Source organism: Neomonachus schauinslandi, chromosome 12 (genome assembly GCF_002201575.2).
Source record: "Neomonachus schauinslandi chromosome 12, ASM220157v2, whole genome shotgun sequence".
In the NCBI taxonomy this organism is placed as follows: Eukaryota; Metazoa; Chordata; class Mammalia; order Carnivora; family Phocidae; genus Neomonachus; species Neomonachus schauinslandi.
Window position 1 is genome coordinate 65,046,312 of NC_058414.1, and position 24,641 is coordinate 65,070,952.

The 24,641-nt window shown below is 43.0% G+C and overlaps 1 protein-coding gene across 4 annotated transcripts in view; it reads right to left on the bottom strand.

Annotated features, from left to right (window-relative positions):
• Positions 1 to 9,353: 9,353 nt before the first annotated feature.
• The window catches only part of AOAH (acyloxyacyl hydrolase), a 181,530-nt gene continuing 166,242 nt past the window's right edge, over positions 9,354 to 24,641 (bottom strand). For 2 of the 4 annotated variants that reach the window (XM_044919905.1, XM_021699288.1), the window contains one exon: positions 20,869 to 22,331. In XM_044919905.1, coding sequence (XP_044775840.1) covers positions 22,203 to 22,331 — 129 coding nt within the window. In that variant the 3' untranslated portion in view covers positions 20,869 to 22,202. Of the gene's footprint in view, positions 9,374 to 18,755; positions 18,872 to 20,868; positions 22,332 to 24,641 lie in introns of those variants that run through there. The other 2 variants (XR_002480850.1, XM_021699289.1) reach the window with 2 other exon arrangements.

Genomic DNA, 24,641 nt, shown 5'->3' on the forward strand with positions numbered 1-24,641 from the left:
CGCTGCATGCAGCTTAATGCTTAGAGAGTCTGTCTGAGGGACCATTGGCTTATCTTCCTGGCAGCTGAACCCATGGTGGTCTACACTGATAGATGCCTACCAATATTTATTCTCTCTCTCTCTCTCTCTTTTTTTTACATCAGAATCACTATATAACTGGGCAAGGTATGGGAGTCAGAAGGGCAGGGCAATGTGCTTAAATTTAAGACTGCATTTCCTAATGTCCCTTGTATCTAGATATGGCCATATGACTTAGTTCTGATCAATGACATGTAAGGAAGACTCAAAAAGGACTTACAACCAGGGAACTGTTTTTCTTTTTCCAGCTCCTTGGAATAAAGGCATGATGATTGGAGCTACAGCAGCCATACTGCATCAAGAGGATAGGCACCATGTCCTGAGCATAGTAAAGCATAAATATAAAATAAACATAGGTCTCTGATAGTTTAATGATGCCAACACACATTCTTAGACTATCTCTGGACTTTTTTGTGGGAGATGATAAACCTTTGTGGGTTTAGGCCATTGTCTCCTTGGGTTTTGTTATATGTCGCCAAACCCAACCCAAACATATACCAACAGCTTCCCTTCCCTTACTTTTATCTTGCCGTTGCCACCTCTGAAAGGGAGAGGAGCGCCCGTATTGATGGTGATATAGCCCCAGGATTGCTGCCATCTCTGCTGTTGAAGCAGAAGTACAGCCCATTGTTTCGTTAAAGGTTATAATAATATCCATGGCTGTAGACTCCAAACCCCACATACTCAACCCGTTGGCATCTACCAAAAATACCCAAGTACCACTCATTAACTCTACCCTTTACTTGTGGAAGTGTTTCCTGCTTGGAAAATGTGCACACAATCTTGGCATCTAAGCAAAGATTTGAAATCATTTTATCAAAGTCAATGTAGGAGAGTAAGACCTTTAATGGGAATTCTTAGTGTTTGCTGAAAATGGCCTGTTGTCCAGGTTCACTCCTTCCCCAGCCTCCAACTTTTTAATAAAAAAAATTTCAAACATGCAGAAAAGTTCAAAACATCACAATGAATTGTACTCCTATCCCTGCCACTGAGATTCAGTAAACATTTTGCCATATTGCTTTATCTATCTACCTCTTGATTTTTAAAGATTAAGTCTGTATCTAGAACAACATATTTTGTGTGACCATTTGAGACTTTATTTATTTTTTTGACAGAGAGAGACACAGCAAGAGAGGGAACACAAGCAGGGGGAGTGGGAGAGGGAGAAGCAGGCTTCCCGCTGAGTAGCGAGTCCGATGCAGGGCTCAATCCCAGGACCCTGGGACATGACCTGAGCCGAAGGCAGACACTTAACGACTGAGCCACCCAGGCTCCCCTTGTGTGACCATTTGAAAGTGAATTGCAGACATCCTTTTTCCATCTTGATCTATTCTGAATTTCCAAGTTGTGTTTTACATGGTCCAGAGAGCACCACGGTCAAGACATTTCCTAAGTGTTTTCAGCCCAAGAGTGCGTGTGGCTTAGAAGGAAGCTTTAGCATTGGTGTGGGGCAGGTATGAAAGGAAAAACACCAGAGAGCAGTGTTACGAAGTGAATAGCAAGGCTATCTGGACTTTGTTGACTTAATGTAGGGACATATTTACTTTGTTTCCAAAATATTGCAAATTTAACTAAATTCCACCAAGTCAGTTCAAAAACATCTGAGCCATAATGTTGACTTCCTGGATATTCCTGGAAAGCCTCAAGTAGGATCACTGATTTGTCCCGGTTTACCTGGGACTTCCCTTGTTGTAGCATTAAACATCCTGGGGAATCCTTGTCCTGGGCAAAACTGGGTCGTTGGTTATCCTACTTAAAATCATTCTCTGACTCAACCACCCTGGGGAAAGAGTTGATAGTTGTTTCTTCATTCACTTTAACAAACTCTTACTGAACAGCTGGGAGATGTGGGCCCTGGGCTGGCGATGTGCTATGGACTACGACAGGGTCTTAGCTCTGCAAGGATGCACCCAATCCTCTACCTTCGCCTCAGGTAGTTAAAGACAGACGTCTGTGTTTCAGAATTGAAATTTCTTTTCTCTTCAGAGTCACATGTAGAAGAAGGAATGAGAGAATCATCTGGATACCGAAACATGCTTCATCCAATTGTGGGGCAATTGAGCTTTCTTTACCTTGTATCTCCAGCTATGGGTCCTCAACATAGAAAAGTTATGGAGGAAGAGTCACTGTGGCCACTGTCTCCCTCCCGAGAGCCCTCACACTATTCTGTTGTCCAGTGCCTTTTGAAATAAAACCTGATGGCTTTTCACAGCCTAGGAGTCCATTTGCAAAAGAAAGCTGATGACAGATTCCTGGCAGGTGGTGCTTATGGCTGAGAATCAATGTCTCTGTCCCGGTCGGAGGGGACAGTATCACAGTTACCCTATTCTGGGCTTTCCCGCCTCGTAGCTCTGAGCTTCTTTATGAAATGGTGCCAATTTGGAGGCAGAGAAGTGTTAGCAGCACCACATCTGTGTTCTAAAATACTGAACAGTGCCTGACCGCTGGCTGGAGGTTCCTGAAGGCCAGATGTTGGGCTTCTTCATGCCTGCTTCTGGCTCCAGCTCAGGATCTGGCTGAGAGAGGTCTCATGGTAGTTGTTTAGCTAACAGATTTGGATGAGAAAGTGGAAAAAAAAAAAAAAAAAAGAATTCAGATCATCTTACTAAGTGTAAAGTATGATCTGAAAAGTACAAGACAAACATTTTAATTACAGTATGGAACCGTGGCAGGCTGGAGAAATTGTAGGGAATTCATGGCGAATCCTGTTGGATTTGTCTTCTGCTCTGACTTCCCTAGGCTTCCGTACAAATTACTTAAGATGCAAAGATTATGGGGCACCTGGTGGTTCAGTTGGTTAAGTGTCTGCCCCCAGCTTGGGTCATGATCTCAGGGTGGACTCCCTGCTCAGCAGGGTGTCTGCTTCTCCCTCTCCTTCTGCTTCTCCCCCCCACCTTCCACCGCTCGTGCTCTCTCTCTTAAATAAATAAATAAAATCTTAAAAGAAAACAATGCAAAGATTACCGTTCTCTTGTTTAGCCAGAAGACAAGCATGCACACACAAACTCCTATACAGAAATGTGGAGTATGAAGCTGCACATGTTTACTTCCCCGGAGCTACTGTGCATCCTGCTTCTTTTGGGTGGGACTTATTTCTGCGGGTGAAAGGTTGGTTCTCAGCTTCAGTTTTCAAATTCAACACCTCTGTGGAATCCTATTACCATTCCCCCCTTCCCTGAATCCAGCAGCTTTTGTTACGAAAGCTGAAGAGCTGGCAGTAAACACTCACCTGGGGACAAGGCGATTCCCTCGCCGAGTCTGTTCCAGGCCTGGTGTGACTCTCAACGGCACCTCGAGAAGGCCCTCCTATTATTTCCACTTACCAGGGGAAGAAGCTGAGTCTCAAGGAGCTTAAGTGGTTTGCTGAAGATCACGTAGCTAGCAAGTGATAGAATATAGGTGTTTCAGCTCCCCAGTCAGTGGTCATTCTACTGATTTTCTCCCACTTTCCACACGGGGACTGATAAAGTATATTTTCCAAAGAAGTAAAACCATGACTTTCTCATGACTATAAAATAAGCACGTGTCAAAGGTTTTCTGTAACTCACTAATTAATGAGGGAACTGGTACCGTACAAAAACCAGTTTAAAGAGCACTCAGGGAGTAAGGTATTTAGACCCAGTGTTTGGGTAAGGTTGCTGGGTTAGATACAAAACTGGTTAATGTCCAACAGGGCAATAAACTATAACCCTTGGGGTTATCTGTTCTACTAAACATAAATTATTTACATCTCCACTAGACAAAAATCTACAAATTAACCTCTGCCCCGAGAGATTAGTGAAACGGCTCATTCAATAGGAAGGTAAGCCCAGCGTGGCACACCTCACAGGCACCCTGTAATCTTTTGTCTATTTCCAAGTCTCAGATAATTTCAGATGGTTTTTGAGACACGACTTTTGGTTGAAATTGACAGACACATAAGGAGAAAGCTAAGGGACTGATAGCATTCTCTTTACACACTATACAGTTTCCTTTCTTATACCATATGTGATAAGTTATTATTGTTGACAAGGAATACACATGCCAGTTCAAAACCTTCAGGAAATCTGTCATCAGCTTTTTTTATGTAAAGATAAAGCTGTGAAAAGCTTTCACATTTGGTGAGAAAAATGCCTTTTGAAACACTATGTGATTACTACTCCAAAAGTCTTGTGTTCTCATAGTGACTCATTGAATTTCTACTTAATTGAAATTTTAAGGACAGAAAGCAGTTATCTTTCTATATTAGACAAATAGTAGTTACCTGAATAGTTTTTTCTGCAACAGTGGAAAGAGAGAACAGAGTTGGACTCAATGTTGCTAATTTGGCAACTTATTTAACCTTAGTTTCATTTTCTATAAACTGGTAATAATACTGCAATAAATGCATTCTTCAATTTAAAAGCATTTTAAAGAGTCTTCTAGTCTGTGCTGTAAGTAGCAAAATATTTAACCAAAATATAACTGGACCAATATCATGCTATTTTCTGGTAAGATCTCTTGGGGAATGTAACTTGCTTTGGCCCACCAGCCACGACTGATGAAGGTCCATCCATTTTAACAGCCCCATAAAGTTAGAGGTTAACTTAGAGAAAGCTGATAAGGTGTGTGTGTGTATGTGTTGACCTGATGGAGGACAACCCCAAATATTATGGTATTACTGTTCTGGACAAAGTTATTCAGTTTTATATCTAACTAGACTTTCTCATTTCTGCATTCATTTTCCCACTGTTACATCTTTCAAGGTTCAAGTGCTCTTCTTGTCAGCTCTTTTATTTATCGATCTCCTTAAAAATTTAAGTAAAACTTTGCCTTATGTTTCCTAGTTGTAAGAGAAGTAGGGTTTTGTCAGTTTGAGAATTAAACGTTTAACCAACTAAACAGAAACGAAGAAAAACAATAACCCAAACCTGATTTCAAAATTTTTGAAGAACAGCGTAGATTTTTACTGAATATTCTCAGAGACTGAATAGAGGGGATTATCAGGCCAAACTGACAAAACGTTCCCTATAAATTTCTTTGTGTCTCCCAAATCCCTGCCTAAATTCCCTCTCTCGCAACTCACTGCCTCCCATGTCCCACCAGTCCCCAGGCTCTTCTGACCCTTCTCCCCTCCTGTGGCAGAAGCATCCCATGGTGACCCCCAGTGAGTTACACACGTGTATCATCTCCTCTCTGGGTGAATGGGGGGGGAAGGGAGGAACCTGTGATTTGCTTCTAACCAATAGGATATGGCAAAGTTTATGGGATGTTACTCCCTTATGTTCTGTTATATGACAAAGGTGATGGAAGGTCATTCCCAAGATTATGCTTCATTATCTAAGACTCTGTTGTAGCAGATTGGAGGGACAGACTTTCCTACCGGTCTCTAAGAAGCAAGCTGCTCTCACATGAACTGCCTACAGAGGGGGCCACATGGCAGGAAACTGCCGAGTCCTCTGGGAGCCAAGGGCCTCAATCTTATAACCATAAGGAAGTGAATTCTGCCAACACCCGTGTGAGCGTAGAGGAGGACCCCCAAGTTCCAGGAAGGAACATAACCTGGCTGGCCCCTTGATGTAGCCTGTGAGACCCTAAGCCAGCTCAGCCAGCCTGGACTCTAGATCCCCTGAAAGAGTGAGACAATAAATGGTTGTGATTTCAAACTGCTTGGTTTGGGTTAATCTGTTACCCAGCAAAACCCTCTAGCCCTCTTGGCTTCTTTCATTTGTATTCCATAAACCACCATTTCCCATCAAAACTTAAGGATCTTTTTTTTTAATTATTATGTTCAGTTAGCCGGCCTATAGTACATCATTAGTTTTTGATGTAGTGTTCGATAATTCATTAGCTGTGTATGACACCCAGTGCTCATCACCACCGTGATCCACACTTCTGAAAAACCAGGGAGTGTGTGTGTGTGTGTGTGTGTGTGTGTGCATCCATCATAAATAGGCCGTAAGTCTCATTTACCCATCTCACTATATTAATTTGCTCATTCCCTTGGTAAAATCTATTGACTAACAACCACCCAGATGCCAGGAGGCTGCTCTCCAATGTGTGCTTACATTTCTGTTTCCACAAGCAAATGGCAGAAGAGTCATCGTGGTTTTTTCCCAAATCTGATATCAGTTGTAAATGTTATTGTAGATGATATAGTTAAATCTTAGATAAACTGAAAATGTAAAAAGAACATTTTTTTTTTCTATGAGAACCATGAGAAGGTCTAGAAAGAAACTGCTGTTATATTAAGTAGAACAGGGGCAAATAATAGAAATCTAGAAGGACATTGGCTCTGAGACTATTTCACAAGTATCTTTAAATCGGAGGGTTTTTTTTTTTTTTGGCACAGAGCACATTGGTTGTTTATGTAAGAAAGAAGCTGTATAACTCACCCTGCAGACTTCTGCTCAAAAAAAAAAAAAAAGGCCTTGTCCTTATGTTTGATGGATGAAAATGAGTATTTGGAATGTGTGTGCAAACTTTGACAACGCGCTCCTACTTTAATTGGCTTTTTCAATTAATTGATTGTGTTAGATAAAAAGATTCCTTCTGAATTTTCATTTTAACATTTTTTCCTCTGTCACAATAAGATTGCATAAATTTCTATTCTGTTTTTAAGAAAAGGAATGTTTTGAGCTCACCAGCTGGAAGTCTTTTAGGAAAAGCTCTAAGGCCTTGTCATAAAGCCAACTCGTGAATTCTGTTTGCCTTACAGCAGTAGCAAGAATAGTTGAAGGGTTAAATGACAGGTTTGACAGAGAACAGGAAGGCCATCTCCAGGTAGCTCTTGACATGTTTTCAAATGAATAACGTAACAGGGTTGGGAGATACTGTCATTGCCAAACTTGACAAAGAATTACTGGCTAGTGTGAATTAATTTATAAAAGGTAAATAACAAAGGACTCCCAGGAAGTATTTCCTTCATTCCTCATTTTCTCCTTCCCTCCCTTCCCCCCCTCCCCCCTTCCTTCCTTCCTTCCTTCCTGCCTCCTTCCTTCCCTCCTCCTTTAATCTATATAACCCACATCTGTCTTAAGGCATAATGAAATCCTGATGGCTAATACAAACACACAAAATTATCCTATCCCTGGAACTAAAAATCCAGATAACTGGCTTACCAGTGGGGACAGACTGTTTGGAACTGGGACATTCACTTCACTTTTGCTGTGGATTTATATAAAGAAGGGCTCGTGACTGTGGCTAAGAGCATTAAGAATCTGAATTTGGACACTGCTTGAAGGGGTGCCTATAATATTTCTATTTTATTCTTAGGCAGGCCTTTGGAGAAAACAGATACGTCTCCCAGCCAAGAGAATATTCAAAATCCTGCTCCAGAATTTGCAGATAAGGGGAGGTTAGAAAGTGGGGAAAGAGCCTTGTAGGCGATTTGTTCCTTTAGGAAGACTCGAGAAAATGGCCCCTAGACAAGAGGGCCCCTTCCTTGGGCTCCAAGCTCTTGACACTTGTCCCTTCTTGCTTTGGCTCACCTCCAACCATGCACCTCCTCTGCTAGGCCCGGGGGACATGCCTACCCAGAACCTGCATCTCCCCTTCTAGGCCACGCTCCTGGCAAACATGTCTTCAGAATCAAACGTATCTTCAGAACCCCTTGTGGAAGCCTTTCCCCCCGGGTCATCCTCTCCAGGGTCGACTAGATGCCTGTGCCTCCCTGATCCTGAGGGTGGCTGTGTATAGGATGGTGTGGAAAGAGCTCGGCGGTGCGAGCTGGGGAGTCTACACGTGTGAGTACAAGGTCCTCCGAGTATGGTACCGAGACAGCTGTGGAGAGAGAACGTGGCAGCCACAGGCCAGAGACTGCTCACCACATTTTGATGTAGAACTCTGAGGAATCCATGGTTTGTACATTCAAATTTGGACATTCGAGTCCTCAGGAAGGTATATTTATCATGGCATTAGAATAGGGCATACAGACTTTATTTAGCAGCTTGTTAGCTTAATATATAAGTTTTACATGTACTTTTATGTAACTAGCATATAGGTCTTCACTGTACTTTGGCCCAGCCCCTGCTTAGAGCTGCATTGCTGGTAAAAATACAAAACAATGTAACCCTGATGGCAGACCGGCAGTATCTGTCACAATTATAAATGTGTCTTCTTTGGCTCAGGAAGTCCGTTTCTGGGAATTTATTCTACAGTGTAGAACTCTGACCCACCATCTGTAGCAGCGAGCTGTGCAAACCCACTTAGTACCCACAGAAAGCAGCCCAGGAAGCCAGCTTGCTGTCTACGAGTCAAACTTGGAGAAAATCAGGCCACCATCTCTCGTACCTGGTCCAGAAAGACAGACAATAACCTCGGTAACAACTGGCCCCAGATGATCAGGACTTGATTAATCACTGACAGCTTCCCTAATTCTTGTCCCCAATTCCAATTTAGGACCAACCTGAGAAAACGCAATATGCACCCCCAGCCAATTACATGGGGTGCTATCCTTCTAGTCGGCCTGCCTACAGCCTCCAACCAGGGCACACCTAAGCCCTCCCTTTTCCCCACCGTACAGCTGTCCCATTCCTCTGCCAACACACGTGATGGTCGCTGGCCCCCTTGCTGTAGCAATCCCCAAGTAAGCCCCCTTTGCCTCTTCTCATCTGAGTGGTCTTGTATTATTTCCACGGTTGCCACAGCTTTTCTGATCTCCCGAATTCTCACATCGAACCCAAAGGCAACATTTTCTTGCTAAAAATGATGACTCAAAATATTTGTGTCTTTATTATTTAGCTAATATATTAAATGCTATTTAAAGTTTTTTGAGGCAGAGTGAAAGGATTATAAGTATTGAATGTTGGGACCAGGGAGTATATATAGGTGGGTTTTAATTCTTATCTATTAGTTCTTTTTTAAAAGATTTTATTTATTTGACAGAGAGAGAGAAAGAGAGAGCACAAGCAGCGGGGAGGGGCAGGCAGAGGGAGAAGCAGACTCCCCACTGATCAGGGGGCCCCACATGCGGCTTGATCCCAGGACCCTGGGATCATGACCTGAGCCAAAGGCAGACGCTTAACCTGAGCTACCCAGGCGTCCCATAAACTAGTTCCTTACAAAACTTTTTTCATGCGAGTTTTCTTCTAGCATAAACTTGACGGATGTCTCAGTCCACTAGTGTGATTATAGACATTCTGGAACGAGGGCAGCACTTGAAGAAGCAACACTGGCTGGGGGGGGGGGGGTCAATAACGTCTCTGGTTTAAGGTCTGAGTTTGGAACAGCTGAAGGTTGTTCAAGTACACTTGCAGTTTTCAGTTTTACCAGAGGATGGTGCCAATACCTCTCCGGTAGGTTTGGCCAAGCCACTTGGGGATCCTCTCGGGCAGCACTGGACAGACATGGAAAAGACTGGTTACTTACGCGCTTCACCAAATTAAGGTTTTTATTATTAATTCAACTTTACATGTAGTTAAAAGTGAGTATAGACGTATAATGTCTTTCAGAACGACTCATGCCAAAGAAATCAGACAGCCTGAAATGAATGGAGGGCTACTTATTTCCTATAAATGCACTCACACTTTACATTTAATTTATACAACTTCCCCAAACCAGTTTTTATAAGCGAGATCTTTCGAAATTTCCATTTGCTTGCCATCTGCTGCATTGTAGGCCAGCCATTTAATATTAAAATTTGTTCAGAAGCTGTCCTCTTTAACGCACGTCCTGGCTCAGCAGGGGGCTTCCTCTAGTCAAGCTGTTTGCACCTAAGCTGGGAGGCAAAATGGAAGTCACCTGTCTGTCTTCTCGCTCTTCATGATGGAACTGAGCCAAGAGCATGGTCATCCCTTTGTTTCCCCTTCTTTGACTCCACTCATTTGTTCAATGGTGTCTTCTGAACAACAGTGGTTGTAACATGTCGGCCCTGGGTCCGGGAGACTCGAGGGCTGTTTGAAGGTGGCAGGCTGCTTTCCTCAGAAACTGTGATTCTCTTTTGGAAGATGACCCCAAACTCACTGGTATTTCTACTCAAAAGCAACCATAATCAACTCACAAAGACTGTTTTGAGATAAACAGAATCCATACCTACTGAGTCCATAATTGGTGCCAACAGCCCAACTCAAGGAAGTACCCTGATGAGCTGGACGTGCATTAGAGAGTGGGCCTTCTGAACAACTTTTAGTAGGAGGTCTTAACATGCCATGAAGTGGGAATAGGAAATTTATAAAGTAACAATAAAATAAGGCTGTCATACGGGTTCACTATCCCTTATCTGAAATTCTTGGGGCCAGATGTGCTTGGGAATTCAGAGTGTTTTGAATTTATAGTTTGTATGGTGTATATACCATGTATTATGCAATGCCCGAGAAGGATCTAAGGCAACTCCCTATAATCAAAACATTAGTATTTCTTCAGAGAAACATGAATATTCACATTAAGCAGGATAAATAAAGACTAACTGGCCTCTTGTCAGGGTACAGGTCAGATTTGGCCTCCAAAGGAATTAGGAAACAAACCTTTGGTTTGTAGTTTTTGGATTTGGGGAGTGCAGATAAATTATCATGGAGCTGTAATTAAGTGCTTTCCATGTGCTATTTCATTTAATGCTCACAGATGGCCTATGTTAAATATAAGGATATAAGAATAGAAGGAGTGGGAGTGTCAGAGTGGTTAAGTAAGTTTCCCAAGGTCACACAGCAGAGCCAACATTCAAACTTAGGCCTGATTCTAAAAGGCAGAATATTACATTGCTTCCTATGTTTAATCAAAATACTAAATATTCCCAAATAATAAAAATGCTTTAACTTCCTTGCCAACTTTTGGCTTTTCACCCATATTCTGCACTATTGTCTATTTCCCTGGTGGCCCATGAGAAAGAATAAGATGGCCTAGTGAACTATTCCACCGTAATGGATAGAGGTAAAGCCTCTGTCTGGCGTCTGCACAGGGAGAGAGCAGGGCTGCAGTGCTGAAGAGCAAACCGTCAATGCTCCAAATGTGAGCTTTTCCAGTGGTTAGAGACTCCTGTGGTGTACTTGGTCCGCGCAGCTGATCAACCCTGATGTCATCGGCACTGTGATCCAACATCTAATTAATGTCTTTGGCCTCCTTTTGCAGATTTTGCACCAGCCTGGCCTCCCATAAAGAGATTCTGCTTCTTTGAATCGGTCTATCAGAAGTCACTTGGCTCAATAAAGTTGTCAGCAGGGAGGAACCCTTGGCTTTTTTTTCTGTACATTTTCTCAGGATGGGAATGAATTAAGATAATCATATTTTAAAACTGTGCTTTCAAAGTAATTCATGAGCCATGTTCCTTTTTTTGCATTGTAATTATCCTCTTTCTCTCTTCCTTTTTGTCTTCCTCTCTTCCAAATTATAATCCTATTTACATTCTAAAGTTTAGAGGCTTACAGTCTTTTCTTCCCCCCTGATGTTTCTTTCTTGTAATGAAACCAATAGCTTAGCAATTGCATGGGCAGAAAACTCTTTTTATATTCTTGTAAAAATATTACAAGACACAATAAACTGTGGAGCATTTTAATGGATTCTTCCAGTGACCTTTTATAGACTTTCAATATCTGTTAGAAAAATGATTCATCTATATAGATGTACATATATCTATATGTCATGCTTAACGTACTTAAAAAAAACCCCTTGACTTATTTTTACAGAGGAAGATAGCAGATACAGGCAGTCATGCATTTGCACACCTTGCTTCCCAACTGTCCATAAAATTCCATACAATAAAGTGTGCAAGTCAGAAGTGTTTCATTTTGCTAAGTGCATGCATCTGTGTAATAGAAACCTTTATGAGGGGCGCCTGGGTGGCTCAGATGGTTAAGCGTCTGCCTTCGGCTCAGGTCATGATCCTGGAGTCCCGGGATCGAGTCCCGCATCGGGCTCCCTGCTCGGCGGGGAGTCTGCTTCTCCTCCCTCTGACCCTCCTCCCTCTCCTGCTCTCTGTCTCTCGTTCTCTCTCTCTCAGATAAATAAATAAAATCTTTAAAAAAAAAAAAAGAAAAGAAAAGAAACCTTTATGAAGATAGAACTATCCTTGGGCACCCGGATGGCTCAGTCGGTTAAGCGACTGCCTTTGGCTCAAGCCATGATCCTGGAGTCCCGCGATTGAGTCCAGCATCGGGCTCCCTGTTCATCGGGGAGTCTGCTTCTCCCTCTGACCCTCCCCCCCCATGCTCTCTCTCTCATTCTCTCTCTCCCAAGTAAATAAATAAAATTTTAAAAAGAAAAGATAGAACTATCCTTCCTGAAAGTTCTTTGATGTTCTTCCTCAGTTCTCTCACTTCAAATGCTTTTCTAATTTTTTTCATCATAGATTAGTTTTGCCTGGTCTAGAATTTCATATGTATACACATACATACAAATGATAAGGTGTATGCCCCTTGTGTAAGGCTTCTTTCAGCATAATAATTGTAAGACTCATTCTTCCTGTTTGTGTTAGTAGTTTCTTCTAGTTCGATGAGTGGTATTTCATATGTTTATTCCATTTTCCTATTGATGGACATCTGGACAGTTTCCAGATTTTAGCAATTATGAATAGAGCTGCTACGAACATTCTCATACAAGTCTTTTTGTGGACATATGCTCGTAAATAATTAGGAATAAACTTGCTGGGTCATAGGGTAGACTTATAATTAGTTTTATAAGAAACTTTTTTTTTTAATTTTATTTTAATTCCAGTTAACATGTAGTGTTATATTGGTTTCAGGTGTACGATATAGTGATTTAACAATTCTCTACATTACTCAGTACTCATCAGGATAACTGTACTCTTGATCCCCTTTGCCTATTTCACCCACCCCCCCACCCGTCTCCCCTCTGGTAGCCATCTGTTTGTTCTCTATAGATAAGAGCCTGTTTTTCTGGGTTGTCTTTCTTTTTTCCTTTGTTCATTTATTTTGTTTCTTAGAGTCCACATATGAATGGTATCATATGTTATTTGTCTTTCTCTGACTGACTTTAATTACTCAGCATTAGATTCTCTAGATTCAGCCATGTTGTTGCAAATGACAAGATGTCATTCTTTTTTAGAGTTGAGTAATATTCCGTTGTGTGCGTATAGATGGATACTTGGGCTGCTTCCATAATTTGGTTATTATAAACAATGCTGTAACAAACATAGGGGTGCATAAATCTTTTTGAATTAGTGTTTTATAAAGTACTTTTTTCAAAAGTGCTTCCATACGAGAGTTTCAGTTGCTCCACATCCTTTCTAATACTTGCTGCCGTCAAATCTTTTCATTTCTTAGCTATCCTGGTAGATGCGAGGTAGTATTTTATTGTGGTTTCAATTTGCATTTCCCTGATGACTAAGGATGTTGAACACTTTTTCACATACTTGGCTCTTCATATGCCTTCCTTTGTGAAGCATATTTTCAAATCTCTTGCTCAACAAAAAAATAGGTTGCCTTTTTATTATTTTAGTTGAATCATAGGAGTTCTTTAAATATTCTGGCGTCATCCATCAGATACACATTTTGTGAATATTTTCTCCCTATCTCTGGTGCCTTGGATGAGCAGGAGTTTTAAACTTTGTGTAATTTAACAGAACAACGTTAATTCTGTCTAAAGTTTATCAGTTTTTTAAGTTTTATTTTTGGTAGTTGTTTCTGGGTCTTGGCTACCAAACCCTTACCTATCCCCAAACTGTGAAGGTATTTTTTTAATATTTTCTTCTAGAAGTTTTTTAGTTTTAGCTTTTACATTAAAGTCTATGATCCATCTCAAATTAATTCATATATATGGTATGCTATTGAGGTAGAAGGTTGTTAAAAAATATCATGTTCCAGTATTATTTATTAAAGACTTTCATTCTCCCTTGCGTTGCTTTGGCAACTTTGTGAAGAAATCAAATGACTATACATATTGAGGCTTGTTTTCAGGTACTATGTTCTGTTCCACTGAGTTATTTGCCTGTCTTGATGTCAGTAACACACTGCCGTGATTATTGTAGTTTTATAGTAAGTTTTAAGTCAGGGAGTGAAACACTTTGTTTTTTTTACTTTTCTTTCCAAAATTGTTTTGGCTAACCTAAGTTCTTTGTATCTCTCTATAAATTTTAGAATCAGCTTCAAATTTTTCCAAAAATATCTCTGGGATTATGTTTAGGATTATGTTGAATCTATAGATCAATTTTAGTAGAATTGACAAGTTAATATTTTTCCTTTTTTTTTTTTTAGAGAGAGCAAGTGCAAGCAAGGGTGGGGAGGGGCAGAAGGAGAGGGAGAGAGAATTTCTAGCAGACTCCCCACTGAGTGCGGAGCCGGAAGTGGGGCTCGATCCCACAACCTCGAGATCATGATCTGAGCTGAAATCAAGAGACAGACACTTAAATGACTAAGGTACCCAGGTTCCCCAATAATATGGAGTTTTCCAATTTATGAATAAGGTATATATTTCCATTTATTTAGATCTCTTAAAATTTTTTTCAGCAAAATATTGTTTTTGGTATAGAGGTCTTACATGTCTTTTGCTAGGCCTGCACCACCGACTACTGGATGTCTTTTATGTGAGAAATAATTTTCTCTCTTTTTAAGGCACTTTCTTCACTCATAAGCAGCTGAACCTAATCCTAGAGATTCTTATGCCCTCCAGCAGACTGTGTGTCTCCTATGTGCTCATCTGTGACAACAGTGGAGTGAGCTGGGTCTTGAAGAATGAGTAAGAGTGTTTCAATCAGAGAAGGGTGTGCAGGCTGAGGAGACGGCCTGTGGAAGGACATGGAGCTGTGAGGGGGCTAAGCCTGTGCTGGGAAGAATGTATTATTGTTCCCATTTCGAGGAAAAAGTGACTGAGACACCGGGGGCTTCAACAACGTTCAAACCCAGATGAGTGCCCACAAAGCTTATTGCCTCATGAAGTCCCCACTCGTGTTTTGATGTGTCCCTCAGCTCCCAAAGGTAGCAGGACAGAATTTTGTTCTTGCCACAGGAGTCGTATGAGCCTGGAGTCTCACTTATTAGCCCTCAAAAGCTCTCTGCTTCCCCAGCAGCTTCACTCAACATCCATGCTCTGGCTGATATTTGCAGAACTGCAGTGTGGAGGTCACTGTAAAAATATTAACACCTGGGTTTTTTTTCTGAGCCTGTGCAAAGTGTGCATCTCTGAGGACAGAATCTTCAGGTGAGAATGAACGTCTCTGGGGTCTGAAGCTGCCTTAAGCCTTGCCTGCCCCAGAAGCCCTGGGTGCACCCCTCCCGCCAGGCCTTCTGCTGCAGCTTATTGTGAACCCATGAGTTACATTTATAGCGCTCTGAGGCTGAAAAGGGTTCCTGTAAATGCTCCGTGTATTTAATTATAAACAAAGCAGCCAGCCAGGAGCCCAATGCCCAAAGAAATCCTTAGCCAGCCTCATCGTGTGCTCTTTATTTCCCCTCTGCATTTCTATCCATCCAAGAGCTTCAGAAGTGTAATCCTTCTTAACGACAGATTCTTGATGATGAAGCCATTATTTTTTATTTATTTATTTTTTATTCATGAGAGACAGAGCGAGAGAGAAAGGCTGAGGGAGAAGCAGGCTCCCAAGGAGCAGGGAGCCCGATGCGGGACTCGATCCCAGGACCCTGAGATCATGACCTGAGCTGAAGGCAGACGCTTAATCATCTGAGCCACCCAGGCGCCCGAAGCCATTATTTTTTGATACTGTAGTTTTAAGAAGTGACCTAGACACAGCCTTTGAAAGCAACCTCTCCCCACCTCCTTTACCCCAAGCAAAGGACCAGATTAAAAGAGACCTAGCTTGTATGAATATTTATGCTAGGACCTCTGCCAGATCAGATTAAAGGAGTTCATCCTGCCGGGCAAACACAGATTCTGTACTCAGATTTAATGAGAAACTGACATGTTAATAGTATATTGATGCATCCATTCATCAGGAAATCCATAAAGCACAGTGAATGTGCCCTGGGTCTCAGGGCCCGGGAGAGGTGCTGCTTTTGTCATTTTAAGTTCGACCAGGAAAGCTGTTGTTGCAATGAGAAGGATTCCAAAGACATTCTGCCTCACAGAGACAGCTGAGGAGTAGGGATTCGAGTCTAGATATACCTGGGCAATTGCTCTCTTACACGCCAGTGAGTACGTTGGACAGACGCTAATTCCTCTAGGCAGGATCTCCCAAGGTGGTTCCAGAGAGCACAGTATCTACAGGGTGTTAATAGCTATCGTACAGGGAAAAGGCTTTAGGTCAAAATTGTGGGGTAAATGAGGAGCTGAACAGACTTCTTCACTGTAGAACTTCCACCCTGTGACTTTTCAGGAAGCAGAGAAATTATGCTGTGTTTTCAGATTTTTTGGACTGTGGGGTTCTTCTTTTGCAAAGCACCACACCCCAAAGCATACAACCTTTTGTGTCATGAATCCCTTTGGCAGGTTGGGGAAGCCTGGGGAATCCTTTTTCAGAATAACATTTTTTTTTTAAAGATTTTATTTATTTATTTGAGAGAGAGAGAGAGAGAGCACAAGTAGGCAGAGTGGCAGGCAGAGGGAGAGGGAGAAGCAGGCTCTCCGCTGAGCAGGGAGCCAGATGTGGGGCTCGATCCCAGGACCCCAGGATCATGACCTGAGCCGAAGGCAGCTGCTTAACCGACTGAGCCACCCAGGTGCCCCTCAGAATAACATTTTTAAATCCAAAAAATAAAACACATGGGATTACAAAGGAAACCAAATATCATGCTACTAAAAATACTTTGAAATATCAAAAATGGGCATATGTTAACACATGTGCTTCTTTATTTTTTTTGTGTGTGTGTATGTGTGTGTGCTTCTTTTATAATGGGCCTAATAACTATAGTTGTTTCAAAATATTTATGGCCAAAATGATATTTAAAGAAATGGTCTCAAGAAAAAAAAAAAAAGAAGAAGAAGAAGGTAGCAGGAAGGGAAGAATGAAGCGGGGGAAATCGGAGGGGGAGACGAACCATGAGAGACGATGGACTCTGAAAAACAAACTGAGGGTTCTAGAGGGGAGGGGAATGGGAGGATGGGTTAGCCAGGTGATGGGTATTGAGGAGGGCACGTTCTGCATGGAGCACTGGGTGTTATGCACAAACAATGAATCATGGAACACTACATCTAAAACTAATGATGTAATGTATGGGGATTAACATAAGAATAAAAAAAAAAAAGAAATGGTCAGTCCTCAGGGCAGCTGGGTGGCTCAGTCAGTTAAGCAGCTGCCTTCTGCTCAGGTCATGATCCCAGGATCCTGGGATCGAGTCCCGCATCGGGGTCCCTGATCAGTGGGGAGTCTGCTTCTCCCTCTCTCCTGCCCCTCCCCCTACTTGAGCGCTCTCTCTCTCTCTCTCAAATAAATAAATAAAATCTTTAAAACAAATGGTCAATCCCCATTATTCAAGATTCTGTATTTGTGAATTTGCCTACCTGCTAAAATTTATTTGTAACCCCCAAATAAGTACCCATGGCACTTCTGCAGTAACTTGAATAGGGAAAATTTCAGGCCCCTGACTTGCAGGTTCCCAGCTGAGGTTGAATAAGGCAGTGCTCTGTCTTCTTATTTCAGCTTTTACACTGTAAATAAGTATCCTTTTCATGGTATATTTATTGTCATGTTTTGGGCAGTTTTATGCTTTTTGTTGGTGATTTCATTATTTAAAATGCAAGTGCAGTGCTGAAGAATCATCTGGGGTTCCTAAGCGCAAGAAGGCTATGATGTGCCTTATAGAGAAAATAGATGTGTAGATAATCTTCATTCGGACGGTAGTTAAAGTGCTGTTGGCTATGAATTCAAAGTTAATTAATCAACTATAAATTAAATAGGTGTCTTTAAACAAATACCACACATGAAACAAGGTCATGTATTGATTGCTTGAATGATAGTGTTATGACCAGAGGCTTGCAGGAACATAACCCTGTATGTCCCCTAGGAGCAGCGGTTCAGTATTTGCTAATTCAGTGTTCAAGATGACTTAATGGAACATAACTCCTATGAATAATGAGAATTGAATTAACTGTATCTGCAGCAAATGTAATGTGATATGTAAATATTTGTGACAAAAATACAGCTGTTCTGTTGCCTACATTCATAATAAAAGGAAATGCTGTTTTAGAGGGTCTTGAATACAATTTTTTCCCCATTCAAGTTCATAGGCATTCTTAATCCTGGAGGAGTAAGGTCCCCACGGGCTTTAGTTAAGAATCCCTTTTCTAGTGGGGTTAACTTGGTGAGGAAGTGGGGTGGGGAAGCAGTGCAATTTCCTGGGGCTTAGGTCCTGCTCTGTTGTGTATCAATACAAGATGCATATAAAGATTTTTAGCTGATCTCCTTTGGCTGCAGGCCCTGGAAATATTTTTTCAGCAAGGTCTGAGCCCAAAAGGCTCTATCCCAGATGAAAAATGCCCAGGAGTGGTGGTGGGAAGAATAGAAATTCTTAATAATAGTTCATATGGAAAATGAGGAGCTCTATTTCAATAGCAAAGGGCTAGACAGGTCTTTAATCTGAAAATAGGAGAAACCAATGACAATAGAGCGTTGGGTGTTTAGATGAAGATTACAGAGAAGCCCAAGCCTCCCAACCAAGGGTTATCTGGGAGGAAGGCATCTTCTCATTAATTGCTTTTCTTTTTACCCTCTCATTTCACAAGTATGCTCCAATAGGGCTAAATTAAATGTGTCAAAAAAGAGGCTCATTTTTTGGTTTTTAAATAGCAAGAAATAATGAAGTGTGACTTGGAAGGCAACACTAGTGTCTCATTCATTCATGCATTCATTCATTCACTTACCACTCAGTACTACTTACTGAGCATCCCTTGTTGGCCAGGCATTGTTGTAAGGCTATGGATACAGGAGGGAACATGACTGGCCAGGTTCTTATCTCCTGGAGCATCTCTTCTGGTGCATCTCATCAGGAGGCCACTGCAGGAATGGGGGAAGGAGATGGAGAGGGATGTGAGTCCCCCTAGAAAAGTCCTTCACATGCCTCTCAGAGGCTAGCACTCACATGCTATGATTCTGAAAACATGGAGGCTGAAGACAGGATCTCAAGAGGCACCAGTGCAGAAATACAAGATAAAAGCTGTCCCCGTCAGCTATCTTGTCAATTCTGGACACTTGGATGTTAGGAGAAGTACACAAAGCACCTTATAGGGACAGAACATCCTTAAGCCAGGGAGAAAGATGTGGTTTAATCTCAAAGAAGGAACGTGTCTGGATTGGTGTGGAGTGTAAAGATGGAGGCAGAAGTGGACTAGCCTCACCCAGGGGCTCCTGACCCTGGGGTGAGGGCCTGGCCTTGGACTCCAGTTCTTGAGGAGACAATACTGGTATTTAGTACTTACTTTGTGCAGTATTGGTGTTTTATTAAAAAAAATGAGATGGGAGCACCATCCTCTCCCACCCTTCGATTTGGGGATGTCACGCCCCAGGACTGAGGTCAGGGCTCGGGATGAGGGCCTGTCGGCCTCCCCACCTGAACTTGTTCAAGTAGGGGAGGGGAAATATGATACTGGTGAAACTATTCCCCAACGTGGGGGCTTTCATCCCTAAGATAATCTGAACAGGGAAAAGTGGCCAGGACAGAGATGACTACTGGCAGGGGGGGAGAATGGAGGTGGTTGGTCTCAGGATGATTCAGTCTGGGAAACTCTTCCCTGTACTTTCTGAATCTCCCTATACCCTCCACACTTTTGAAACAACTCTAGTCCCTCAGGGCTTTCTGGAAAATGACTAGGCCTAAAATGAATTCTCTATCCCCTCAACAACAGCAAAAGGAATACGAGATTATCAGCTTCACAAGTAGTCTGGCAATAAAGTAACTTGAAAGCATCTTAAACAGAGTGAGGATTAAATAAATAGAATTCTTTCTAAGGGAATACAAAATTTTAGTGCAGTGTTCTCTGGGTATGTCTTGAGACTAAATGATTACGATTTCAGATTCAAAATAAAAAAAAACCCAATAAAACAACACTATGACAAGTATTGGTATTTTGGTGCTTAAACATAACATGAGATATTGGAACACCAAAACCAGTAATGTACTTACCAAGACCCTGTTAGTGGACACATCCCTCAGGAGGAGTCAGACATACCAAATTTCCATAGTCCCACACCTCCACACCTCATATTCTCCAATTCGTTCTCCTCATTTGTATTTCCTGCTGGAAACAAGCAGCCTCCTGATGGCATGTTGGTCCCCTGCTGAGCCACCGCCCCTGGGCCATGTCCTGGTCATGCTGAAGCAAGGGTTCTTTCCAGGTGACAGAAATTAATGGGTCGACAACATTTTAAGTGTTTTGGTCCCTAAAACGGAACTCACACACAATCTGGCATATTAATTTTGTCAGCCGAGGTGGATTGACCGTAAGTCTAAAACAGATTAACTTTAGGGTCCCTTCCAAAGCCTTGGAAGGGGCCCAAGCAATGCGTTCACATGGTCACACGTTTTCTAAAATTTGCAAAAGTTGGATATTTTAAACACGACTGCTTTTTCTCTGAGTACTTTCTTTTCTATCTGGTAGCTGTGGGCTAGCCATGAGAATTTGGGGGCATTTAGGGTGGGATTATGTGGAAATATTTATGTAGTTTGCAGTCATTTCTGTGCACAGCTGCGTGACTTCCAGGTGTGCTCCTACTGTTCATCAGCATGGTTACAAGGGTGCAGGGCCAATGGGCAGAGCTCAGTATGAAAGTATCCTACAGCTCCCAGCGTGGGAAGCCGTGTATCACAGAGGAGAAACAAGGTATAAAATGCCTCAAGCCGGAAGCTGGTCCATGGCAATGGACGGTGTACATGAGTGGGAGATTTGGTTTGCATTGGTTCCTAGTTGAAACACAAGTATCTTCGTATCAGGAATATGTTCAATAATAAAGCCTACACAATTATGCGCACACCATCATTTTAATTTTGTCTTTATTGAGACAAAGACTTAGGTGCAGGTGGTTTATTTGGGAAGCATCCCAGAGAGCAGGAATGAGAGGGCAAGGAGAGTGACACAGAGTAGAAGGAAGCACCATGGAAGGTATTGTTGCCATGAACAAAGGGGCTGATTCTGCCCCTGAGAAGCACACTGAATGCCTCCCCAAAACTGACCATGAAAGGAAGAGGCTGGTGCATTTATTCAATGGCTCCTGGGACCCCTGGGGTGGAACTGCTCCATACCTCTGGGCTGTGTCAAGCAAGCTCCTGAGGGCAGACTGTAGGAAGACGTGCCCATGTAAGGTGGGGTGCTGGCAGTGCGATGTGGGTCTGGGCGTACACCCACTGACCCCAAAAATCCGAGGCTGCCTCAGAGAGGGGCAAGGGAGGTGACACACCAACGAGAATGGTGTGCAATAGAATTTACCAGAACTCCTGGGCTTACAGGCACACAAAACATTAACAATACTCCAAATAGGGAGTGCATTTCTAGTAACTCTCACTCAAAAGAGATTTGATAGAGGTGCTCCCAGTTTGACAATAATTCTAAAAATTCACATGACTTTACCAACGAGTTATGCAGCTGAAAGAAACTCTTCTAAATTATCAATAAAAAGCAACACATTTTACTTTTCTGTCCTTTCTGTAGACCATGATATCACCAAATCATTGTTACAGGAAAAGATGATGAGATTATGCAGCCAAAGAACGTAAGAAAACCTTTTAAAGAAAGACAAATTGTCATGTTTTTTTTAGTCATTGGGGTTTTGTGGGGCTTATGCTATTTGTCAACTTTTAAAAATTTGTCATTTGTTGTGATTTCTTTTCTCGTTCTAAATAAACATTCAAGTTTGTACCTAATTTTGTGTTCCTAGTTTTGTGTTCTCTCGTGGGAATCCTTGGCAGCCAGCCGACAGCCTTCCCAGGGGCAGCCCCAGCTTGCTGGCCGTCTTAGAGAAGCAGCAACAGACTGAGGATCAGTCCTGGCGCACCAAGACCCTGGCTAAGTTGCCGAGCATCGATGGACTTTGAGTTTGTTTTTAGAACAATTAGCTATTAAAGGGCACAGATACTCTCTCTGCCTGGAATGGCATCCACAACACTTTATTAAAGGTGATTTTAGGGACAAATGGAGGGAACTGCTCCCTGAAACACTCAGAATCACGCTGTCATTCAGATAGACTCCAGAATGAGAGAAATGCACTTTGCAAAATTGCTGCTAAAGAGGGTCCTATGGGCCTGCAAAATGGCAGCCCCATAACCATCTGTTGAATGAATTTACCCAAGTTCTTGCCTCCCTGAGCTTTCCAGGAGTGCGTATCCTGGAGGCACTCAGTGGCCCCCTTGGTCTCCAAACACCTGTTCAATCTGAGAGTTAAATGGATTCTCCTTTCCCAGAACCTGGGGCCGCTGGAGTTGCACCTTCTTCCAGAAGTCATCTGCCAAAAGCAGTGAAGCGACCTGCAAGAGAGAACCCAAAGGAGGAATAAAAGGGAATTTATAACAAAGTAAAGAATTTAGCAGCAGGATTTACTGTAGTCTTTGTGTGGTGGGCAGACCTAGGACGGCCCCTCACGACTCCTCCATTTGTGTCTTTGTAGAATCCTCTTCCCTTGCTGTGGGTGGGATGTATCATTTGGTTCTAATCAATGAAATATGGCGAGAGTAAGAGGATGTCCCTTCAGCGACTATGTAACATTATCTAAGACTCTGCTTTGCTGGCAGTCTTGCTTGGGAGACTCTGTGGGACTGATGGAGGAAGAAGGCTTGTCGGGAAGCCTGCATGGCAAGGGGCTAACATCCAGCAAGAAGCTGGATCCTGGGGCGCCTGGGTGGCTCAGTCGTTAAGCGTCTGCCTTCGGCTCAGGTCATGGTCCCGGGGTCCTGGGATCGAGCCCCACATCAGGCTCCTTGCTCAGTGGGGAGTCTGCTTCTCCCTCTCCCTCTGCCTGCTGCTCTGCTTACCTGTGCTCTCTCTCTGTCAAATAAATAAATAAACTCTTAAAAAGAAGCTGGGTCCTCAGTCCTACAACCACATGGAAATGAATTCTACCAACAACCTAAGTGAATTTGAAAGCAATTCTTCCCCAGTTGAGTCTCTGGGTGAGGATGTGGCCTGGATGACACACCTGGATTTTCGTTTTGTGAGACCTTAAGTAGAGGCCCTAGTTAAACCGTGCCAGCACTCTGCCCCCACAGAAACTGTGAGTTCTGTATTATTTTGAGCTGCTAAATTTGAGGTGATTTTTTCTTTAGTAACAGACAACAAATGCGCCTTTTATCTGTGGACAGCCAACATCTACTGCAGGCCTAAGGCTTAGGTTTTGGAGATGAACAGGATGAGTCCTTCCTTTAAGGAACTCCAGACAGGCAAAATGAGATCACCAAACCCACAGGGGGGGTCTGTGGGAGGCTGGAGGGAAGGAGGTGCCAACTCTGCTGGGTAGGGGGGAAGCGACAGGTCCTCCCCAAAGAGGGTGACGGCTGAGCTGAGTTTTCAAGGGAGAGTTCACCCAGATGGATGATGTGGGAAGCAGTGCACCTGGTGGAGGACCCAGGCTGTGCAAAGGCACAGAGGTGTGGAAGAGAATGGCACGGTGGGAAACCAAGGGAGACGAGGCTGCAAAGTCACCGGTTGAAGGAGGCTGTAAGCACAAAGAGTGTGGCTGGGGTTCCAGGGTGAGGAATCATTGGCTTAATGCACAAAAGGCCTGTTTGTGGCTTTCCCAACTTAACGTCTACTCTCCGGTTGCTTGGGTTTACAGCAGGTTTCCCTTTACTCATGGTGTTAGCAGGATCCATTCTTGGTCGTCAAATCCTCTGGCTTGGGTGCCTGGGTGGCTCAGTTGGTTAAGCAACTGCCTTCATGGTCCTGGAGTCCCGGGACCGAGTCCCACATGGGGCTCCCTGCTCAGCAGGGAGTCTGCTTCTCCCTCTGACCCTCCCCCCTCCTGTGCTCTCTCTCTCTCTCTCATTCTCTCTCTCAAATAAATAAATAAAATCTTAAAAAAAAAAAATCCTCTGGCTTGTCACTAACATGTCTTTGATGAGGACTCTTTCTCTGCAAGTAATGCCTTACTTAGCAAATGGAGGCTGGCCAGGCCTGGGGGCCCTAACTTGGCTACATCAGCAAAGGGAAAGCTCAAAGAGAAATGTGATTGCTAAAGGCCTTTCGGGAGGAATGCTCTGTTCAGAGTAGGTGCTCAGGGATGTCCCCAACTTTATTCAGAAGCACATGGACATTGTCTCCAAAGGCCTCGTCCTGTTCAACATTCCAACAGGCAGTGTCGCCAGGTCCCTGTGTGATGTTGGGCAGCCCCCTTCTACTCTCTGGGCTGCAATTCTCTCACTTGCAAAATGAGTGAGCTAAAGTATATGGTTTAAAGACCTTTCTGGATCTAAACTGTGTGTAAGGTTTTAGCAGCTGTTAGAAAAAACTAGAACTGGTTTAGTTGTTACATTAAATACCCCCAGTATTTTAATATGTTCATGAGCTTTCTGAGCTGGACCCCAAATTCTATGTATCCAAACATGTAATCTTGATCCTATCCATGTGGTACCTAACAGAAACACACAACCCCCACCCCCACCACATATACACATACCCCCAACACCACACCCCCAACACCACACACATCACATCACACCACACACACCATATCCACCCTCCCCCATCACACACACACACACATACACACGCTTACACCCATACCCACCTCCTCTGCTCCCCCCCCCCCCCCCCCCCCCCCCCCCCCCCCCCCCCCCCCCCCC